Source organism: Heliangelus exortis, chromosome 4, assembly GCF_036169615.1.
Source record: "Heliangelus exortis chromosome 4, bHelExo1.hap1, whole genome shotgun sequence".
In the NCBI taxonomy this organism is placed as follows: domain Eukaryota; kingdom Metazoa; phylum Chordata; class Aves; order Apodiformes; family Trochilidae; genus Heliangelus; species Heliangelus exortis.
Window position 1 is genome coordinate 9,202,424 of NC_092425.1, and position 21,491 is coordinate 9,223,914.

The 21,491-nt window shown below is 40.5% G+C and overlaps 1 protein-coding gene across 17 annotated transcripts in view; it reads left to right on the forward strand.

Annotated features, from left to right (window-relative positions):
• FAM13A (family with sequence similarity 13 member A) overlaps positions 1-21,491 on the forward strand; it is a 129,587-nt gene that overhangs the window by 8,231 nt on the left and 99,865 nt on the right. For 16 of the 17 annotated variants that reach the window (XM_071742869.1, XM_071742854.1, XM_071742857.1 and 13 more), the window contains 2 exons: positions 7,855-8,035; positions 17,907-18,066. In XM_071742869.1, coding sequence (XP_071598970.1) covers positions 7,855-8,035; positions 17,907-18,066 — 341 coding nt within the window. The remainder of the gene's footprint in view (positions 1-7,854; positions 8,036-17,906; positions 18,067-21,491) is intronic. The other variant, XM_071742871.1, reaches the window with a different exon arrangement.

Consider the following 21,491-nt stretch of genomic DNA (forward strand, 5'->3'; position numbering starts at 1 on the left):
AACCCAGCCAGTTCTATGATTCTGTGATTCTGCTCTTCTTGCCTGCACTGAAGATGTCAGATATTGCCTGGAGGAGGGAGAACACAACCTTGTCTTCTTTCTTTCCTGTTTAGGGATGTAGAGAGTGTGGAGGGTGCACCAGGGAAGAGCTCTGTGCTTTCCTTTGAGTGCAGGCATTTCACCTGTAATCAGGCTGCATGTGGGCTGTGTAAAATACTTTCCTCATTTAGTAAAGTTGTCTGGAGTGCAGAGGTAGGGTTCAGAAGTGTTGTGTAGGAGGGTGCTGTTGTTTTAGAAAGTTTCTTTTTTTCTGATCATAGCTGTGCTTGCTTTGGGGTCTTGTAGATTTCACCCAATCTGACTCATGAGCTGTATTCACTTATGTTCTTTCTCATGAATTGCTATTTAAGTGGAATTTTTCTTTAATTAGCACCTTTGCTCTTCTACATTCTTGTTCCTACAAAGGTCACACCAGTGAATTACACCAGAATCTTCTGATGTCCTTTTGACCAGTGCTGTTTGTGGAAATTTTAATTCATATCTGCTTCCCATAGGAAATGCAAAATCCCCCCAGTAATTCTTACAGAAAAGGGATAGATATCCTTTCTTAGCAGAGTTACTCACCAAGCTTTCTTATTTCAAAAAACAGTAATTTAGGAATGCAGTTCTGTAGAAGTCAGTCCAGCTGTGACGTGTAGCTAGTGTTTGTCTGTATTGCACAGTAACTCCAGTTATAGCCCCACTGTAATTTTGATTAAGGGGGAATAAAAAAATCTTATTTGAAAAATTCTAGATTGGCTGTTATGGCAAGGGGAAAGCTTTTGTAAGGTTTGAAGAAAAATTAGGTTTTTTAAAATGAGTTGTTGTGAAAGACACTGCTGACTTTCATCAGGTTCAGATTATTTTAAGTGGTAGGTGGGCCTTTATTTACAATTAAATGATCAACCAGCTATGCAGGATTGGAGGAGTTACCTACCTGTTCACTTATCAAAGTATGTACAAGGGTATTTGTTGCAAAATGGTACCAAGAGAATGTGTGCCTGGGTGTTTTTTTGTAAACTATGAAGAAAGTAGGTCAAGCTACTTTGGAGCCAACAGGTTATTAAAAAATAACTTTGAATCTTGAGCCGCTTCACTGCGTATCCACAGTGAAGGCAATTATAAGTTCTGTTACAACCTCTCTGTTACCTCCTGTTGAAGCTTTGCTTGGGAGAATGCTTTTTGGGATTATGTTAGAGTTCCTTTGGAATATTTTCAAGGATTAGTATCAGCATATTTTTTTTTAAGCCAGCTGAGATCTTGGCTTGAGAGTAAAACGCAATTACTTCCTGTAAAAATTTTTAGGGAGTGATTCCTCTAGTTATAAATAGCAGCATTGAAAATTATAGATTTTACCTGTAGCTGTAACCTTTTTTAATTCCAAATATAGTCTTTGTTACCAAATGAAAGAGTAAATAACCTGCCCTTTTATGAAAAAGAGAGAACCTGACCTATTGGTAGTTCAGGAAGCCTGCACAGCTGGTTTGTCGTGCTGTCTGCAGCCTGTGCAGTGGTGTGTGAAACAGAGCTCTGCACACTGCCCCCGAATCCTGGCTCACTGCTGTTTATATAAACATTCAGCATAATGCCAAGACTATTCAGTTCCAGAAAACATCACGTAGAGTATCCTAAAAACTGCTTGGTGTATCCAGACATTCTCTCTCTCTGCCGCTGGAGAAGAGCAGTGGGAGTGGCTGCCGAGAAGGGCTTCACTCTAGAAGATGTTGATTGGAGATGCCTGTAGCAAGTGGGGGCCTGGGACAGGCTGATAGTGATCTTTGTTTTGGCCTGTCTCCTCAGAGCACCTGACAAATATTAAGGCTGTTCCTTGCAGGGTGTTCTTGGGTCAAAAATGTCCATCACAATCTCTTTTCTATGCACAATCTCTTTTCTGTGCCTGCCTGTGCAAAACAGGCTGTGCTTACATCAGGGTGAAAGTTTCTTTCAGAAACCTCAGCTGGAAGAAATCATTAGGTCCCACACAGCAATCCCTGTGTGAGCTTGTTTATTCCTTCTGGCTTTTCTTTCCTTATCTTTTATATAATGAACACTGACTCTTAAGAAATTTGTGTATACTAGGAGCTGCATGCACAGCTCTTACCCCTTTCACAGGTCACTTGCTTTCAGCAAGACAGGTTCCTATTGCACTTTTTAGCATAACGAAAACTTTTCTTTTTCCTTTTCTCTTTTATCGTTGTTGTTGCATTCCCTCCTCCAGCAGGAATACAAAGATGTGTGGGCTTCTGTCTTATTTCAGGGTTCACTCAAGTTCAATGACCCTGGCTTTTGATGACCCTAGCTTCTTGACATTGCTCTCTTGTAGAGAATTTATACTCTTCAGCAGCTAGGTATAAGTTTTATCCTGCATACCTCCTCCAGTTCACAGCCTGCCACTGCTGGCAAGGGTTTTCCTGGTGCCCAGGAGCAGCCCTGCTGATTTCAGAGAGAGGGACTGAAGGTGATGGGAGGGAGCAGCTCCTCTCTGGATCAACTGGTCAGTTCAGGGAATGCTTAGTAGTTGGCAGCTGTTTGAGTTACAGGAACAAGCAGAACCAAAAATATAGGCTGTGCTGGGGGATTTTAGGGGTCAAATTTCAACCTAAATGGTGACTATGAAAATGAATAAATGAAAATAAATAGATGAGACCTGACCCTCTAACCATGGTAACTGCAGCAAATCAGATTCACTGTGATTCTTTCGGCTCCTGTGGCATGATTTTAACCTTTTCTTGGGGCCTTTATTGTCATTTTGTTGTTATCAGGGCTAGTTCCAAACTAAAGAAATAACTTCTGCTTTCCACTTGCATAAGATGTTTGTTATGCAGTAAAAAAAACCTTTGGAACTGGATTTTTAATGCAGATTATGACAGTCAGCAGAGCTGCAAAAGAAGTGTGAATGCAGAATGTCAGAGTGAAGGGGAAATACAGCACAGCAAAATGCCAAAGTGATGGAGAGCAAGGGGTCTCAAGTTGGATTGTAATGACAACCTTCTTATCTTGAGGACTTCCAGCATTTCTGCTACTGATGGCAACAACATGTGATTTTATCTTTTCCTCTGGGGCAGGATCGTGTCTGAGGCACACTCTTTCTTGGCTGGAGATCCACGTCCTGTAGATTATGGAGGTGGAAAGAAATGCTTTGATTCCTCCAATTGCCTGGTGGGTGTAGTGGCACTTCAGTGTACAACCTGCTGCCTGTGTGCCAAAGATTAACTTCCTAGGGTATGTTGATGGCTACAGGCAGATGCAAGCTTTTATGTCTTGCTGTCCAAGTGGTAGCATGCAAAGCAGCTGAAAGCTATGCAGACATGTTAGCATGACACTGAGCTCTAGACTCTTCCTTGCTTCACAGCAGAGATAATTAGGAAGGGCATGGCACTGTGCAGATATGGTTTCAGTGCTTTCCAGCTGGAGTTGTTTGGGGTCAGACTGTTTGAGACATGAGTGAAGCAATTACACACACCTGTCTGCAGACATCCATACCTTTCATGGTGTTCAGGAAGCATGCCTTGCAGAGGGAAGGAGTAGCATGAAGAGGGATGGAGTGGGGAATTTAGTTGTGTCTGTAGCATGTCAAAGAAACTCAGTATGTCCAGAAATAGGATGAACTATTGGAAAATATGTTCCTCTTGTTGTGATCTGTGGGTGTATACTGTAATTAAGTAAGACTGAAAACACCCTTGAAAATATCTGTGTCTCCTACACTGTTGAGGCTGCTGTTCCCAGTTAATTAGCATTTTTAGAGAGCCTGCCTGTGCTTTTCAGTTGTCTCTGTGACTTGCCACTCAGTACTGAGTCCCTAGCTCAGTTCTGAGGTGCTACACTGCCCTTTCTGGCTTCCTTGGCCCTCTGCCTGTGTCATGCTGTGTTCTGTGTCCTCTGGCTGCTGAGCCTAAATGTGGCCTGAGGCTGCTGGCTTTGTTCCCTCCCTCAGCCCAGAAACCACCATCCCATTTGTGATTTTAAGCCCTTCCTGGCTGCTCATCTAGCTAAGCTTCTCTTGCAGACCTCTGCTGGGGTATCATCTGCTTCAAATGGCTTCTGGCAGGCTCTCAAAATAAAAAAGTGGATGCCTTTGACTCTGCCTTGAGAGCACTTTCCCACAGCCTTCATTCTTCACTTACTGCTTTCTCCTCTCTTCTGTATTGGGCAAAATTTTCAAATGTGCTGTGCTTAAAAATCCTGAAAGTGTTGGTAGGTGGCTGTAAGTGGAAATATGACTTGAATATAGGTTAATGAATTGCCTCTGAGAATCTGGCACTCTGCTGTTTCCATTATTGACAAGCTCATTTGTCTGGTCTCAGGAGGCTGCAGACACTGGAGCATATGCTCAGCTTCATGCCACCCTCTCTAATCTGGCTCAATAAGAAAGACTGCACTTGGATGTCTTGACTTCCCCAGGACAGTTTGTACTTCACAAAATGAAGCATGTGCATAAGCTTAGGGCTTTGGCACACTTTGTGCTTTTCTGTGTGGTATCATAAACAGCTCTGGTGCTCTAATGCTTCTCTGATGGTCGGTGCCAGCGGGGTACAATTTAGTGATTCACTTTAAAACAATTTGAAAAACTCTATAGCAGGTGGACAAAAGGAGAAGGGATGCTCCAGGCGATTGATTGTCATGACTTAATACTACTTTTGGTCTCTAATAAGTTGAAAAGCTGTTTTAGATGAAAGGATATGGCTGTGGATAGCAAAGGTACACTTATACTGAAAAATGTGTGAATATGTAATACTGTGTATGCATGTTGCTCCCTAAAATTGCCACAAATTTTAATAGTACATTTTAAAAACAAAGCTGAAATCTATGAAACAAGTGCCAGCAGCAGGAGCATTGACAAATTAGTTTTGTGTTTTGGGGTGTATTGGGAGAAAGGTGTGAGTTCCTTCCCTTCCTTCTGCACTAGAAAAGGAGAAGAGAGAGGAAAGTTGCATTTTGTTTCTCCCATTTCACAAGGACAAGGAATTTCATGGCTCAGTAAATGGGGCTTGCTGCCTCATGTGTCTCTGTGTCCTTCAATTAGGGTAATTTCTCAAGATCTTATGATCAGATATCTGCCTCTGTTCTTGAAAGTACAGAAATGAACAAAGGTTCTGCTGTGCCTGATGATAAGAATCTCTGATGTTGATCCATACCACATAATACATCATGGTTAATGAACAGGGACATCCTACCCACCAAACACAACTGATGCCATGAGGTCAATAGCTTTGTTTGTTGTCTGAGTGCAAACCTGTGTTCATGATGTTTTATGAAGGCTATTAGCATATTTCTAGTCTAGAAGGGATGGAAAATTTTTCAGTAAATGGAAAAGTACCTGTCAATCTAAAGCCCCAGTGGGAGGCTCAGAGAGGCAATTAGTTCTCAAGGGCATTCCTTAATTAGGTGGTGGGGTGATAGTGGTGGAAGAGGTGCATTTTTTCTAAAAGATGGCTTTGGCTGTCCTTATCATAGCTGCTGGTGGCAATTTGTACTAGGAAACACTATGTGCTAGATGTTTTGTTTTCTGAAAAGTATGCTAGGAGGTGAATTTTAATGTTCTGGCTATGTGGAGATTAGTTTTGTTTTGGTTTTCTTTGAGCTTCATGAAAAGGTAATTAGTAATCAAGTCAGAGACTGTCCAGTCCACTTTGATCAGAGCAAATCCAAATCCAATTAACTCCCTTATTGTTATTCCATTGTGCAATATTCAGAAGGATCCTGAAATTCTGTGGCAGAAAAAAAAAAATCATATTTCTTTCTGTTATCAGGCTAGCATAGTAGAAATAATTATTGAAGTCATTATTCTTTTTGTTCTATGTAGCTTTAAAAAAAATTTAAAGAAATACATGCAATAAATAAGCAAGTAAGATTTTTACTCATCTACTTCATGCATATTTGATGTTTGACTTTTCTGAAGGAGCTAATTTCTTAGCTGTAGAAAAAAAGGATTCAATTAATCAGTTTGTTGAAATGTTTAGTCCTGGCATTTTAAACTTCGGCTTGCTGTCATGAAATAATTCATAATTAAGTCTGTGGTGCCAAAACAAATACATAAAAATTAATTTTCCATGCATACAAAACTTAAAAAGGCTTCTCTCACCATGAACTGTATTATGTGTTTCAAGTAAGGCAAGAAACTGGAAGCAGATAAAATCCCTCAAGGTCAACTGTGTGAAGTGGCAATTACATACATACAGAAATCATTTGTTTCCTGAACTATTTGAGGGATAAATCCCATTTATTAGCTACAAAAATGTCAGATTGTAAAACAGAAATCACACTGCATATTTATGGCTGAGTTCTCAGGAGTCCCTTTCAGATATTTTTATACAGATTGCTGATTTAACACAACAAACTACTTTTCCAAGCAATCTACTCCTGGAATACTGTGCAATCCAGCCTAGAATATTTCTGGGAAATAAAAAAATGTAAAAATTAAGATGAAACTTCTGAGGCATTCTTACATACTTTACACTGTTTTCAAAGTTTTTTGTTTTCCCCCTCCTGCATTCCTCCCAGGAACGTTGGGGAAATATAAAATGTTCTCTGTTCCTGCAGCACAAGGCATGGGATCTTTTAGAGACAGTCTTGACCTCTGCATGCTGATAGCTGGGCCTACAGAAGAGGCAGCAACCCATTGCTGAGCCATTTCCAATCCAGGCTGCTTTATTACACTTTATTACATCTTCTTGACTAAGTTGAAGACTGAGTAGAGTTTGGTTTTGGTTGAATGCTGAGTAAATCTCCTTGATAAGGATCATAACATCCTCTGCATGAAAAAAGACTTTCTTACCTTAAGCATGGGGAGGATGTCTGTATTCCCCTTGGTAAGGCAGCAGCTACTCTGGAGCAAGGCAATTTGTTACAGGGAACACAGAAGGTTGTTGTTTAGCATGATCTCACTTTTGCTCTGTGGAATAAAGACATTATTCCTACCACTGGAGTTTTTTTTAAACCTTAGCAGTACATCTGTAAGGAAAAAGCAATTACCCAACAGCAGTCTTCTAGCATTAACACCATCAGCCTATGAGGCTGATAAACACAGAAAAAAACTATTATAAAGGCACAGCTGTCTTCATTGTAATAGACACTGCTTATAATTGGATTGATAAGGAAAACCTTTAGGGTCTGAGGTCTTCTGTCTGAAAATGCTGTTGCATAAAACCCCAAGAACTCTGCATATTTGCATTGTGTTTTGGTGGAGAGTAGAAATTATTATTTGCAGGTATGAAAGCATCCTGTTTTGTCACAATGGGAAGGAAATAATGAATTACTTCCAAAAGTTTACCCTTATTAACATGTAAATGGAGGATCTTGGTAGATACAAATTACTTTTTGGAAAGTGTTTTCTTGTGCAGAGGAGGAAGGAAGCAAAGAATTTGCAGGCTTTGAGTTCTCTTCTTGCTTTCTTCATATTGAAGGTTTTTATGAAAGGGAAACCAAGACAGACTGTGAGAGAGGTTTTTGAAAAGTAGAGATAAGATCCAGAAGAACCATGGAAGCAGGAGATCTGGAAGAGCTGGAGTTAAAGCAGATGTAGCTATGTACTACCATGTAAATATTCTCCTGTTAGCTATGACCACTGCTGACTCTGCTCAGGAGAACAACTACAGCTGTAAGGTGAGCATGAAACAATGCCCGTGGTGGCCAAGGTGAACCTCTTGGATAAAGGCTCAGGTTCCCTGAGAAAACAGTGGTGTGGAGAATTCTGTGTCTCTGAGTAGAAAAATAAGACTAAATTTTAGATCCCACTGCTTGCTCACCCATGTAAGTAAATTGGTAGCAGTGTAGAAAACAATATAAACATTTCTGTTTCTCTTCTTTTTTTTCTAGACACTAGGAATGACATGCAGAAGGAAAGCAATTTGAAAGAGCTCCTTAAAGAACTGCCTGATGCTCATTACTGCCTGCTGAAGTATTTGTGCCAGTTCCTGGTAAAGGTTGCTGAACATCATGTAGAGAACAGGATGAACCTCTGCAATCTTGCCACTGTGTTTGGACCAAACTGCTTTCAGTAAGTTGGTATTTTCACTTTTCCCTGTATGTTGATGAACAGTGTAACAGAGCAGACAGCCAGAAATGTAGCTCAAAGCACTGATTATTTTATCAATCAGAAGCAATGACAGGGGCTTTGTGATAAATTCTAGTGTAAAAACTATTGTTTGAGCTGAATGGGAGTTGAGTTGCTCTCCCACCTCCTCTTTCTATTTTTACTAGACTGTTGGTCAGTTTTCTCTTGCTGTGTTGAGAGCAGAGCAGGAGAATAACAATGAAAGGCCTTCAGACTGTGTAGGTGCAAGGAGACTTGTGCTCATACAGCTTGCTTCCTTTGCCATCAAATAATATGAATGCTTCACTGGAAAAGGCTTGGAGATAGGATACCTGGAGGAAAATGACTCCTATGCACCACCCAGGTGCCATATAATTTCTAGATATGGATACTGCATACTGTCTGCAGATTTTGCCTTGTGATCTGGTGTCTATCCTGAAGATGCTGATGATTCTGGGTTCTTTAACCTTCTAGTGTGTTCAGAAACTGTTCTGGAGGTTATGGGGTTATCTTTTCCCAGGCAACTCTCAGCAAGACAAGAGGGCACGGTCTCAAGTTGTGCCAGGGGAGGTTTAGGTTGGACATTAGAAAGAATTTCTTTACGGAGGGGGTGATGAGACATTGGAATGGGCTGCCCTGGGAAGTAGTGGATTCTCCATCCCTGGAGACATTTAAAAAGAGCCTGGATGTGGCACTCAGTGCCATGGGCTGGGAACTGCAGTGGTAGTGGATCAAGGGTTGGACTTGATGATCTCTGAGGTCCCTTCCAACCCAGCCAATTCTATGATTCTATGATTGTCCTCTTGAGGCTTCTTATTGGACTCACTAGTTTTACTACTTTCATTGGGCCCAGTTCCTTGGTGCTTGTGGTGAAGACACAATCTAGTGAAGCTTGCAGCAGTAGCAAGAAGTTATTTCCAAGTGCAAGATCACATGAGTGAGCATTTTTTTTGGAGTGGCTGCTGTGATGCAGTGCACCATTAGCATCTTCACCCTGGTCTTGTCTGTAATACAGTCACTGGCATCCGAGGTCTAAGACATGGGAGACACAAAAGAAGCTTAGTTCAGTCTTGAAAGGTGTGTGGTATCTGAAAAGAAAGTTATTTATTTTTAGCAAATGCTGTATTTGTATTGATCCTATTAAAATTTCACTCTGGAACAAACTTGAGTAGATTTATGAGACTAAGATTAGATTAATTGCCTGTTGAGACTGTCTGTCTAGGCCTCCTCTGTAGCCAATGGAAAGAAGTAGACTTCTTTAAACAGAGAAAGCAGAAATTAGGCTCCTTTTAATGTATGGAGCCAGTGTCATATAGCTAGGCCAGATGCTGCCTGCTGTCTTTTTAAAGGAGTATATCTTTTTCCATTGATAAGGGAGAGAACATGAAGAGATGAGACATTTAAACCAAAGCTTGTCCTTGTGACTTCACTGCTGCTTCATCTTTAAGATATTGCTCATGGATGTGAAAGGATCCATCATATTATGTCAGGATGAAAACATTAGCTGTGTTATTGCAAAAAGATAAGGCATATTTTGAAAAGAATTGTCTTCCTCTCCAAAGGAAGAGAAAACTCAAAAGGCAGTAGTATGTGCAGGAACACATGAACGGGAGAGTTAATGGAAGTACAATACTGCAGATTTCTGAGGAGGAAAAGCAAAACAAATTTTTAAAGATTATATTAGTATAGGTAATTTGGGGATTTCTGCATAAATGTATTGGTGGAATCAAGAACAAACAAAATAAATTATAAAATCTGAGACCGGTGACTAAAATCTCTGACTCAAACTCCTAAGTAGCTATTGGAATAATTATTAATTTATTCATCACGTCATTCACAAAAATGTAAAATTTATCTCTGCATACTTTTTGGTGTAGAATGCAGTGAACTTCAGTTGGGAATTGCAATTGCCATTCCCAAATCTGAACAAAAGCAGACTTCTTAAAAGCTGCATAAGTGTTGCCTCAATTGACCTCTGCTCCTATGATGGCATAGAAAGGACAAAAAAAATTTTGTAAGGTATAGGGTCTGCATGTAGGAGGGGCAGAACCACTCATTCCACTGCAGAAGATTGGAAAAGGCCATGGTCACTGGATATTAAAGCACAAGGGCTCTTGTGGCTGTATACAAATGCAGCCAGACCAGCATTTGTGACATGCATTGAAATAAGTGCTCATTGAAATAAGTGCTCATGTAGCAAAAGAACCACTGAAAGCAAAGCTTGACACTTAACAACTCCATTTTTCAGAAGACCCAAATGCCAGAATAAGGGATGCAGTTTCTATTTAAACTAAGTCTATCTGGTAATTCTGTGTTTCATCAGATCTCTCTCTTTTCAAGTTCAGAATGGTGCTTCTGAGGTTTGTGAGCACCAGTTCAAATGCCCTTTTGTCCTGGGTTAATGGATGCAGTCTCAAATTGCTGGAACTGTAACCATGTGTTTAAAAAAAGCTTTGATAGGAGGAGGAGGAGGAGGAGAACTTGCAGGACTGAACTTGAGGCATAGGACTTAGACAACTGGTTGGCCAAGCAGCCAGAGATAGATCCTCAGAGCACAATTCTGAGCTCTGGAGTAAGGCTGCCTGAAGCCTTGGCAAGAGAGGTCTTACTGCTGGCTGCAAACAGCCCCTAGAGACACTAGCTGCAGAAATTAAATATCAGCAGGTGGTTGCAGTTGAATGCTCCTCTCTGTGTTGTTTATCCAAAACAGTGTGTGAGGTTTTTCACTGGGACAAGGAAAGAAGGCTTAGCATCCAGATTGTCAGCAATTATACTGCTGAAGCAGAAAGATCTGAAATTTTTCTGTCAGAAATTCACACTCATGTCTAAAATCAGTGCTGGAGTCTGTGTAGTTAATGCACAGTGTCAGAGAAAATAAAGCCCATCTGCTGATAGTGAAAGATTACTTTCTACAGGGCCTTTTTAGTGACACTTTAGCTAATTAAACATATTATGTCCTACTCCATATCTGAAGCTGTTTAACAATTGAATAAATCTCCCTGTGTGGCCACTTTCCAGACATTTTGACTTCATTTTAATTCTCTTCATCTCATTCTATTTTTCTATGTCATGTTCTCAGTAATTTATCTCATCTCTTCATCTTTCAACCCTTATCACTTTTTTCTTGTCCACTACTTCCCCTGCTTCCTTATGTACTCTTTGACAAACTGCACTGGTGCTTTTCTAACAAAGGTTATCTTGTAGTTTCTGTATTTCTAGTGGATAGAAGAGGGGAGGATATGGCTATTCCTTGTAATGAAATGTGATGTAAGATACAGGACAATGTAAGTTCCAAGGTCAAACAACTCAACATGGAAATCTGATGGCTTGAGATTTAGTGCACTGCTTTCTTCCAACTTGGGTTGTTCATATTTATTGTGATGGATGCTAAAGGTCAAGTATACAGAGAAATACAGCCCTTGTGGAACCATGAACATGAAGATATCAGAACATAAAAGACTTGTCTTTTCTGTCATGGGGCTCATCTGTGTAGAATATTAAAGCTTGCAGTGTGGTTACTCTTGGAGGAAGTTACTCTCCAGTGGCCTGAATTTCAGCTCCTGTAGAGCTGTAGCCTTAGTTATGGCTGCTGAGTGTCTCTGCTCAGCTCTCAGCTTATGCTGAAGAGGAAGGAGAGTACCAGCTGAGATTTGTCTCCTCCTCTCTGCTCTCTGGAGTTGGGTATCATAGTGGCTGCTGCACTAATCCTGTCCCTTGGTTGGGATAGTAAGAGACCTGAGGTGGTCTGCCAGTTAGAGATCAAGCAGAGGATCCCTTTGCACTTTTTTTTCCCCAACTCTCTCTCAAAGAACGATCTATTTATGCAGCCCCCATCATTCAAGCTCTCACTAATTTCTTTGCTGTTGCAGTAGAGATATTGAGCTTATTGTGAGAGATTCCTCCATCCCCCCAAAAGTGACTGACAGATGCAGGTATCCTGTTGAAATGCTACATGAATGGGTATCCTGTTGAAATTAACTCAAGATGCATTACAAGGAAAAGGTCACCATGGATAGCTCAAGGATGGAGGTCTAATGCCATGATGGAGGTCTAATAACAGCAGTTCTAGGTGCAGTTATATCTGTAAGATGACTACGAAACAGAAGTGACCTGAAGGGTTGTACAGAAAAGTATTAGATGTGAGGTAAAGGTAGATTATCTCTTAAGTATGGAGAAAATAGATCATCTTTAGCATAGCAGTAGGTATTTCAGAGATTCAAAGAGACTTTCAATGAGTTTTTGAATTTGTAAGTATTAAAATATGATCTAAAATTCTGCATTAATTTCTTAACTTGAAGCCTACATGGATGGATTTGGTCTATGAAGCTGAAATTGAAGCAGAGGGACTAAACTAGAACTCCTCAATGAACTAGAACTCCTTTGAAACACTATGTGAACAGACTTTGCTTTCAGGCAGTGCAGTCAAAACCCACAAAAAATGTGACTCCACGATCAGGATCAAACAGTAAAATCTCAGTAATTATATATGCCCTTGTTTTTGGTCCAAAATGGTGAGACATAAGCCTGTAAATGATGCAGAGTGTGTAAATGAGTTGGACACAGTGAGGTGAGCACCTGCCTCAAGTTAGTGTTGCTGTATATTTAGCTGTTAGCCTCTGATCTTGCAGCAGTCTGCAGACATGAACCCATGCCTGTTTTTAGCTCCACCAGTTTGTTTCAAGATAAATCACTTTCATCAGCTGAAGAACAGGGCCTGGCTGTGGCCATCGGGTCATATCTGTTACATATCTGTCTAGGGGGATGAAACAAACTGCCAGAAGTTGTAACCTTCTAAGATTACTGCAGCCCTGCTCTCAAAATCTTCAGTCATGCTCACTGAGGAGCTCATGAGCATCTGAGGTACTAATGGAAGTGTTTTGCAAGGACTGTAGAAACAAAACAAAATGCAACATTCCCTGGCTTCTGAGTTTCTTCTCTTCTTGCAAGATCCCCTAGGAGACCGATAAGGTGACCTTGTGGAGTTCCTCTACAAAAGACACTGTAGAAATAGCAAAACAGCTGTCAGAGAAGACAGAGCATATAGCCCTTAGTGGTTTGTAAATTAGGATTATGATCTGTCATTCCACACAAGCTACTTCTGCAAGTCACTTCAGGAAATGGTAATGTGCATTCTTCAACTCTCAGGGGATAGGGTTGAACACCTTTGGGAATTTGTAATGAGACACAGCATTTTCCATGTAAATCACTGTTTCCCAGTTGTGACAGGGAGCTGTCAGCAGTTGTTGCCTTGGGAAATCAATTCAGTGATCTCAGTCCAGCTCATCACAGGCAGATGACTACATCCTAACTCCTCCTGGCCCTCATCTCCACTTGAAGCAAGTTTCTCAGGTGTGGTGGGTGGGGAGAGAGCCTTGTAGGGAAGCCTGGCTCGTGCTGGATGCAGTCATGTTTGGATGTGTTACTGCTCCACTCTCTGTAGATTCTGGAGATTCACTGTCCCATAAGCCTACTGTGCATTTAGCTTGTTAGAGCTTGTTTGCAGGGACCCTGAGGTAAATTCATTTATCTACCACACAAGATTTAAGTAATTCTTTCACAGTGAGTTAATCTGACCTCAGGTCAATTTAGTTTTGAGTAAGAGTTGTGACAGAGGACTTTGATGTGGTTTAACCCATTTGAGACTAACTTTCTTGAGCATCCCCTCCTCCATTCTTGAAACTTAATTTCTGGTAGTGAAGCTGATGTTGTGGTGCTGCTGCTGAAGTAGTCTGTACATATGTGGCTATAAAGGAATGAAGTTCCACCATTAAGGAAATTTTGACTGGAGTAAAATGTGTGTCTGACTCTAAAAGCAACACAGTTATAATGCCTAATTAACATGCAAGTTAGACATAAGGGAATTGTGACAAAAGAATATTAAAAATTTCCAAAGGTGTGGATCAGGAAAGTGGTGATGTGAGAGAACACTTTCTCATAGGACTGAGTTTTTCTAGTGAGTTGAAGAGAAATCTGTAGATATCACGACTTTACAGGTTAAGAAAAGCTGTAGCAAGATATTACTATATTTTACACACATTTTCGGAAAGTCTAGTCAGGCTGGTGGATCATGCAGTGTGGCAACAGATGGGTTTTAACTTGCATAATTATTCAGGGTGATGCGTGCTTATAATCTAAATTTATATATGCTGAACTGAAGATGCATTGCAAAGAAAAGGTCACCATGGATAGCTCAAAGAGTGTAACAGCCCTTACCATGATGGAGGTCTAATAACAGCAATTAAAGGAAAAAATAAATTAGAAACTTCATAAAATATGTCTGTTTAAGTGGCAGAGAGATGGCAATGGATAATGTATGTTACACTGCCAAAATAAAACAATTCATGCTGCTTTGCTCAGTTACATTCAAAAAGGGGTGATAAAAGACTAAAGCTATGAGTTTTAGCCTTATGTTCTACATATACGTATCACCATACATGTACAGAATTGTTCAGAATAAGATGGTAGAGTTTTCACAGATCTCATTCAGTGAAGTTTAACTGACAAAGTAACTGGGGAAGAGAGGGCAAAAAAGCCTGAAGCTTGCAAAAAGTAAGTACTATGTGTGTGCTTCATGGAAAATTCACAGGCTGGGCTATTTTTCACCTAGGGAGTTCTACTGTTTCTTGTTTCTACTGTTAGTTGTTGCCAGTAGAAAGGTGTTGGCTCCCAGCAGATGTGGTTTACATCAAGATTCTGCTCCAAAACTCATTGACACTATCTGCAGTCTTTATCTTGTCTTGAACTGGGTCTAGTACATTTTCAGTTCACTTCCTAGGAATTAGACTAATAGGTATACCAGGCTTATTTCAGTGGCACCCTGTTATAGAGAAGCACATCAAAAGGGTAACAGTCAAGATCTGCCTGAATTATCAAGCAAGCTCTGCACTGTGCCAGCTCATTTAGCAGGGGAAGAGGGGCTTCCTTAAGTCAGGATGGTTGCATGAGCTTATTGCATATGTACATTTTCTTTTATTCAGGCCAACTGCTATCTTTTGCTGAATATGTGACTTTCTTTTAAGTGAATTGACCCATGTGCACATGCACACCCATCAATAGGCATTGTCCCTTTTTTTCTATATTTAGTCTGAGGCCACACTATGTGAAACCAGTGGATCGAATCATAGAATCATAGAATTGGCTGGGTTGGAAGGGACCTCAGAGATCATCAAGTCCAACCCTTGATCCACTACCGCTGCAGTTCCCAGCCCATGGCACTGAGTGCCACATCCAGTCTCTTTTTAAATATCTCCAGGGATGGAGAATCCACCACTTCCCTGGGCAGCCCATTCCAATGTCTGATCACCCTCTCCTTGAAGAAATTCTTTCTAATGTCCAACCTAAACCTCCCCTGGCACAACTTGAGACCTCTTGTGCCCTCTTGTCTTGCTGAGAGTTGCCTGGGAAAAGAGACCAACCCCCCCCTGGCTCCAACCTCCTTTCAGGGAGTTGTAGAGAGTGATGAGGTCTCCCCTGAGCCTCCTCTTCTCCAGGCTGAACAGCCCCAGCTCCCTCATTCTCTCCTCATAGGATCTGTGCTCGAGTCCCTTCACCAGCCCAGTTGCCTCCTTTGGACCTGCTCCAGCACCTCAATCTCCTTCCTGAACTGAGGGGCCCAGAACTGGACACAGGACTCAAGCTGTGGCCTCACCAGGGCTGAGCACAGGGGCAGAATCACTTCCCTGGACCTGCTGGCCACGCTGTTCCTGACACAAGCCAGGATGCCATTGGCCTTCTTGGCCACCTGGGCACATTGCTGGCTCATGTTCAGCTTCCTGTCAATCCAGACTCCCAGGTCCCTCTCTGTCTGGCTGCTCTCAGCCACTCTGTGCCCAGCCTGGAGCTCCCCATGGGGTTGTTGTGGCCAAAGTGCAGGACCCAGCACTTGGCCTTGTTGAACCTCATCCCGTTGGAATCAGCCCAACTCTCCAGTCTGTCCAGGTCCCTCCGCAGAGCTCTCCTGCCTTCCAGCTGATCTACACTCCCCACCAGCTTAGTGTCATCTGCAAATTTGCTGATTTGCTCAATCCCTTCATCTAAGTCATCAATGAAGATATTTATTATTTATTAAAGGCAGCTGAGACTGACCTATTTTTCAGTTGACAGTGACCTGCAATGTAGAATAATCCAATTCCTTTAAACTTCAGGTCCTGTGACTATCATGCATTGCATGTTGAACTTACAGCAGTAAAGATGATTCCTTGGAGTTTGCAAAGACCTGTTGTGCTGCAGTGGGTCCTCTTCCTGTTGACACAGGGATGTAGAGTTTGCAGAGAGTAAAATATAGAGAAAGATCAGTAGCATGCAACCCCTACAAGAAGGCATTTTTTGATAGTAAATTTCAGGGGGCATCTGCTTTCAGAACTTTCTTGTTGAAATGCATTTTTTGCCCCAGGAAACAATAGTTACAGTTCTACAATAGATATTTAATTGTACATTTTAATTTGCTTGTCATATTGAACAATGGTTTACTTTCAAGTTACATCCCTGTGATATCCTGTAGATATCACAGGGATATCTTCTTGTAAAAAGGATGGTTTGCAGTCACCTTATTTCATGTGTTGGCTGTGCAGATAATTTCTCCCTTCCAAGATGTGAGTTCCTGAGTTTGAAAAGATTGAACTACATGCCTTGCCTAGGTAGGGTTTTGCAGGCACTCACTGATAAAATAGCTCAGAGAGTACTTGTGTCACTTTTGGGGGGGTTGGATTGTTTTTTCCTCCCATACAACCACTAACTGTCCTCTTGTCAAAAATGCTTGAACCTTTTTTTCATTTCTGGGTTTTTGTCCCCTACATCTTTGCTTCAAATCTTCCCTGTTTTTCTGTGTCTCCTTATCTGTGGTCACTGACACTTTATAAATTCCTTAGAAAATTCTTATCCATGCAACTGCTTTGTGGATTACTGAGGAGAAAGTGCATCTGCTGGAAATACTGTACAATGAGAAACACTGGATGAAGTATTTTAAATGACAAAGAAAATTATTTGGAGGTCTTACATCTGCATTAAGATGGGATTTAAGTCAGTTTTGAGCACCAAAGTCCAATAAAATGTGCAAAAAGCATGTATTCCAAAAGATGATCATTAAATGCTTCAATTAGTTGTGTGCTCTGTTGCGAATAATTTGCATTTTCTTACAACAAGAGAGGGTTGTCTGAGACACATAAGGAAAGCAAGGAACATAGACTGGAATATAACACTTCTTAAGTCAGTATCTTGCCTTTTGTGTGTGCCTTTAATGTCTGTGCAAGTAATTCCTGGCTGCACTGCAGCCAAATTCAAGAGAACAAGAAGGCACTTCTTCTGCAGCCAGGTAGTTGTTCTCCCAGAAAGTGGAGGTTTGAAACCACTTCTTATATGAATTTTTTAGGCTACTTTAGAAAATACTATGAGTCACAAGCCTACCTTCAAGAAGATGGCAACTCAAAAATGGGATTACAGAATGTGTGGCAACAAGGCATCACCTGAAGCTGCAAAGATCTTGCTTAACTTGTAGCATTCTGCTCTGCATGTGGGTTTTCTTAACATTGACTCATCCTTCTTGCAGTCATGAACCCAATTTTTTAGCAAAGTTGCTGAGACCTCATTTTGTGTTTGTCTCAGACCTCTACCTACATTCTGTGGAGTGGATAGCTTGACCAATAGATACAGTATTTAATATCCGTAAGAAAACCAGCAAACAAACCATGATAGTTGTTACCCCCATTGATACAATCCTCCTTCCCAAGACAAAATTTCTGGTGCCTGTATCCATGACTGAAATGTTACAGACACTCTTTGCAGGAACTTTTGCATGTTGAGTACCTGTAACACTGCTTTGTGTTCTGTCAAATTTTAGCGTGCCCTCTGGATTTGAAGGTATAAAAGAACAGGAGATATGCAACAAGATAATGACAAAAATGCTGGAAAATTACAGTACCTTGTTTGAATTGGAAGGTTTGAAGAAGGATGAAGAAAAGCCTGTGTGTGAGGAGCTAGCAAGAATTTTTTTGGTAAAAGTGAGTATCTCTAATACTTCATTTTCTTATAGTAAATCAGTAATGCAGGTTTCATTTCAGAAAACTTTTAGGTCAGTGGGAGGCAGGCATTGTTCTGATGTTCTGCTGATAGGCTAAGTTTCATTGCTAGTCTGGAGACTGGTACTGTCAAACATCTGTGTTCTTAGCTACTCATTGTTATTTATATAGGAAATATATCTGCTAAAAATTAAATATTTTTAAATGAAGAGGCAGAATAATTCCAGGAAGTAGACAAGCTTTCTGATATAGTGATAATTTATGGTGTGCATCAGTGATGAGGAACTTGCATGCTTTAGGACAGCAGAGGTCTCCAGCCTTTACCACTTTGAAGTCTGCTTGTCTCAAATACCTACCTGAGTTTTAAATCTCATTTTAACTCTGAACTGTGATTTCTGAGTGCACTTGAAAACGAATATTAAATAATAGTTACTATTTGAAGAAAGTACATTAAGTAATATAAAGGAATATAATTAAATAAAAGTAATATAATTAAAATATTATATATTTGGAGGGAAGAGAATGTGTGTAACATCAGAGGATTCCAAAGGCCAAAAAAAGTTGACAAGAATGAGTATGGTAGCTGGCAGTGCTTTGCCTGGCTTGTGCCATTTCTACTACAGGAAAGCAACCTGAAGACCATGCCCAAAATGGTCATGAAGCTGGTTTGCAATCAACTTATTTCATACGTTGGCGGTGCAGATAATTACTTCCTTCCAGGATGTGAGCACCTGAGTTTGAAAGGATTGAACTACCTTGCCTATCCTTGGTAGGGTTTTGCAGGCACCCACTGATAAAATCACCATAGCTCTCACTGGCTGGAATGGAAACATCAGAAAATATGTTACAGAAATACAGTGCTTTTTACCTTGGCAAAACTATAAGTAAACCCAAGCTCTGCCCCTCGAGTACTTGATATCAGCTGAAAGCATCAGTGCATTTGCAGTGTATTGCAGGAGGGCCTGTTGAATCTGAACTGCAGGGAAATCTGTACAAGTTGGACCCAGCTCCCTTTAGAAGGGTTGGTTGTTTTCTTATGTGTTGAATCAGTGAGGAAGTCTATAGCTGTTCAGCCTTTTAGCTGGTATTAATGCTAACCTAAAATGCTTCTGTGGAAGGAGGAAGAATGACTGATGACTTACAATGTTCTCCCTAAAATATGTTACTGAAGTCACAGTAACTTCTGAGTAATGGAAATTATCTGCCTGGCAGATGACAGTGATGTTTAGCAGTTGATGGTCACTTCAGTAACAAAATAGGTTAAGAAGAATGTAATTGTAAAAAACTGAAGTACTTTAAAGAGGCCAGAAGAAAGGCTTCAGGTAAGCATGCACATATGAGCATGAAACTTTTTATACAGGGAGGATAATAACACAAATTTGCAGGACTAACTTGAAGCAAAACTTGAAACCAAGTAACACTGGTTTAAAAAAGTAATGAAAGACATCAGAAGTACTGCATCAAACAATGCACTTGGTTCAGTGCTCTATGCCTTTCTAGCTTGCTGCATTACAAAATGAGCCCTGCTGTTACTCTTATCTCTTTTTCATGGCCTCGGGCTCTTCCTTGGGTGCTGAAATCTCAACTGGAAAAACAGGAACCTATCTTCAGTTAGTGAGTAAAGGTATTGTGAGAATATTATTTCTCCCTGCAGTCTTTGGTTGTTCGTGAGACAGCTTAGGTGTCTGTTGCTTTGCCTCATCCGCTCATAATTATCTTTATTGAAGTTGACGCAACCCTAATTAATTAATTTTGAGCAAATACTCAGAAACAGGGGAGCAGTGGCTCCTGCCATCCCTTCCCAGAATGGGATTGTACTTCATCTCATGTGCTTGATGATGCTTACCATCTTCCCAAACATCCATGACTCCTGACACTTCATGTTCTGGATACTTTAATATTTTCCCACACTTTCATCGTAAAATCAGTGGATTTTTAAAAGCAGGGAGTACTGCTCTTTTAAAATGACAACAAGAATATGTGGATCATTCAGATAAAGTCACTAAAGCATCAAGCTTCTTGATGAGCAGTGTATTGGACAGGAAAAACAGCTTGAGTGGAGGAAGTAGGATCTTGTCTACCATGTTGGTCATAGCTAAGTGAATCCACAATGCTACAGTTTCCAGAAGGATTAGGGACATTTGATTCAAGTACAGACTGCAGCAGCTTAGAGGAAACATTTTTTGAGGAAGCCAAAAGTTAATAAATTCTAGAGATGGGAAAATACCATGACTCTGTAAGATGTTGGTAGTTGAACTACTGTTCATACTTTGTGTGTCCGCTGAAGAGGCATGGGAGCACCTTCACCCCAGTTATATTTCTTCTTTTCCAAGATTTCTTGACCACTGGGAAAGATAAGTTGCACCAGGTGGAGGGATTTTTTAGCTTGCTTTCTTGGTGGATCATTATTGAGAAAGTAAAGGAGCTGGAAATCTCTGCAAGCTGCATTCCAGTCCCTGCATTGTTCCCAGTACTGTAAGGCTTCCTCTTGCTCATTGCTTAGGCACAAGGTAGGATTATATTTAGAAATGCAGGGAAGATTTTCTTTGTAAACCTCTGTTAAAGAAGTGTAATTTTCACAAAATAGAAAATTTATCTTAAAATATTTTTTATTTCAATGGGAAATTGCATTCACTCAACCTAGTAGAATGAGATTTGTATGATCTTCTAGGCAGGTGACCAGTGAGTGGAAATATGACATGTACATTCTTCATTATAAGTTGGAGTTTGCAGGTCTCATTTGCAGCCAGCTATTACTGCAATACCTAAGACTTTTTTCAGGTTTAACTTTAATTTCCTCACCCAGTGAAGGTCTGGAAGAGTCTCAATCTGTTGATCAGTAGGCTCTGGAACAAAATGGATGGAGAATTGGAGTGAGTGTTCTGATTAGCTATCCACTCTGTATTCCTGTTTTCAGGGTCATAAATAGATGCTTTTTATTGTGAAATGTTACACTGCCAGAGAATTAATTGTTTACATGTATCTGCACTGCTGTGCATTTGTCACATAAGTCTCAAGATATTATAATAAAATGTTGCTTATGTTTTGCTGTGTGTGTAGGTATAGTCCTGATGAATTTGTGTGTTACTAAACTGAGTGGTAAGTTGTGCAGTGGAAGATTAGTCAGTCTTGAGTTGCAGTATTGCCAATTTTATCATGTTTTGAATAAAAATGTTTACAAAACCTACATTAACATCAAAAATAATAATGTTGAATGAGGACCTTTCCTTTCCAAAGATCTTAATGTACTGTTCAAACTGCAGCTCTGTTTAGTCCTATGTTCTATAGCTAGCCAGTGGTGTATTGTTACAACTGTAATGAATTGGGATCTTTGAATAACACTGATTAGACTTCCCTAATGATCAAAGTTAGGCAGTGAAGAGTATTTTCATTTAGTTCAAGTGGCA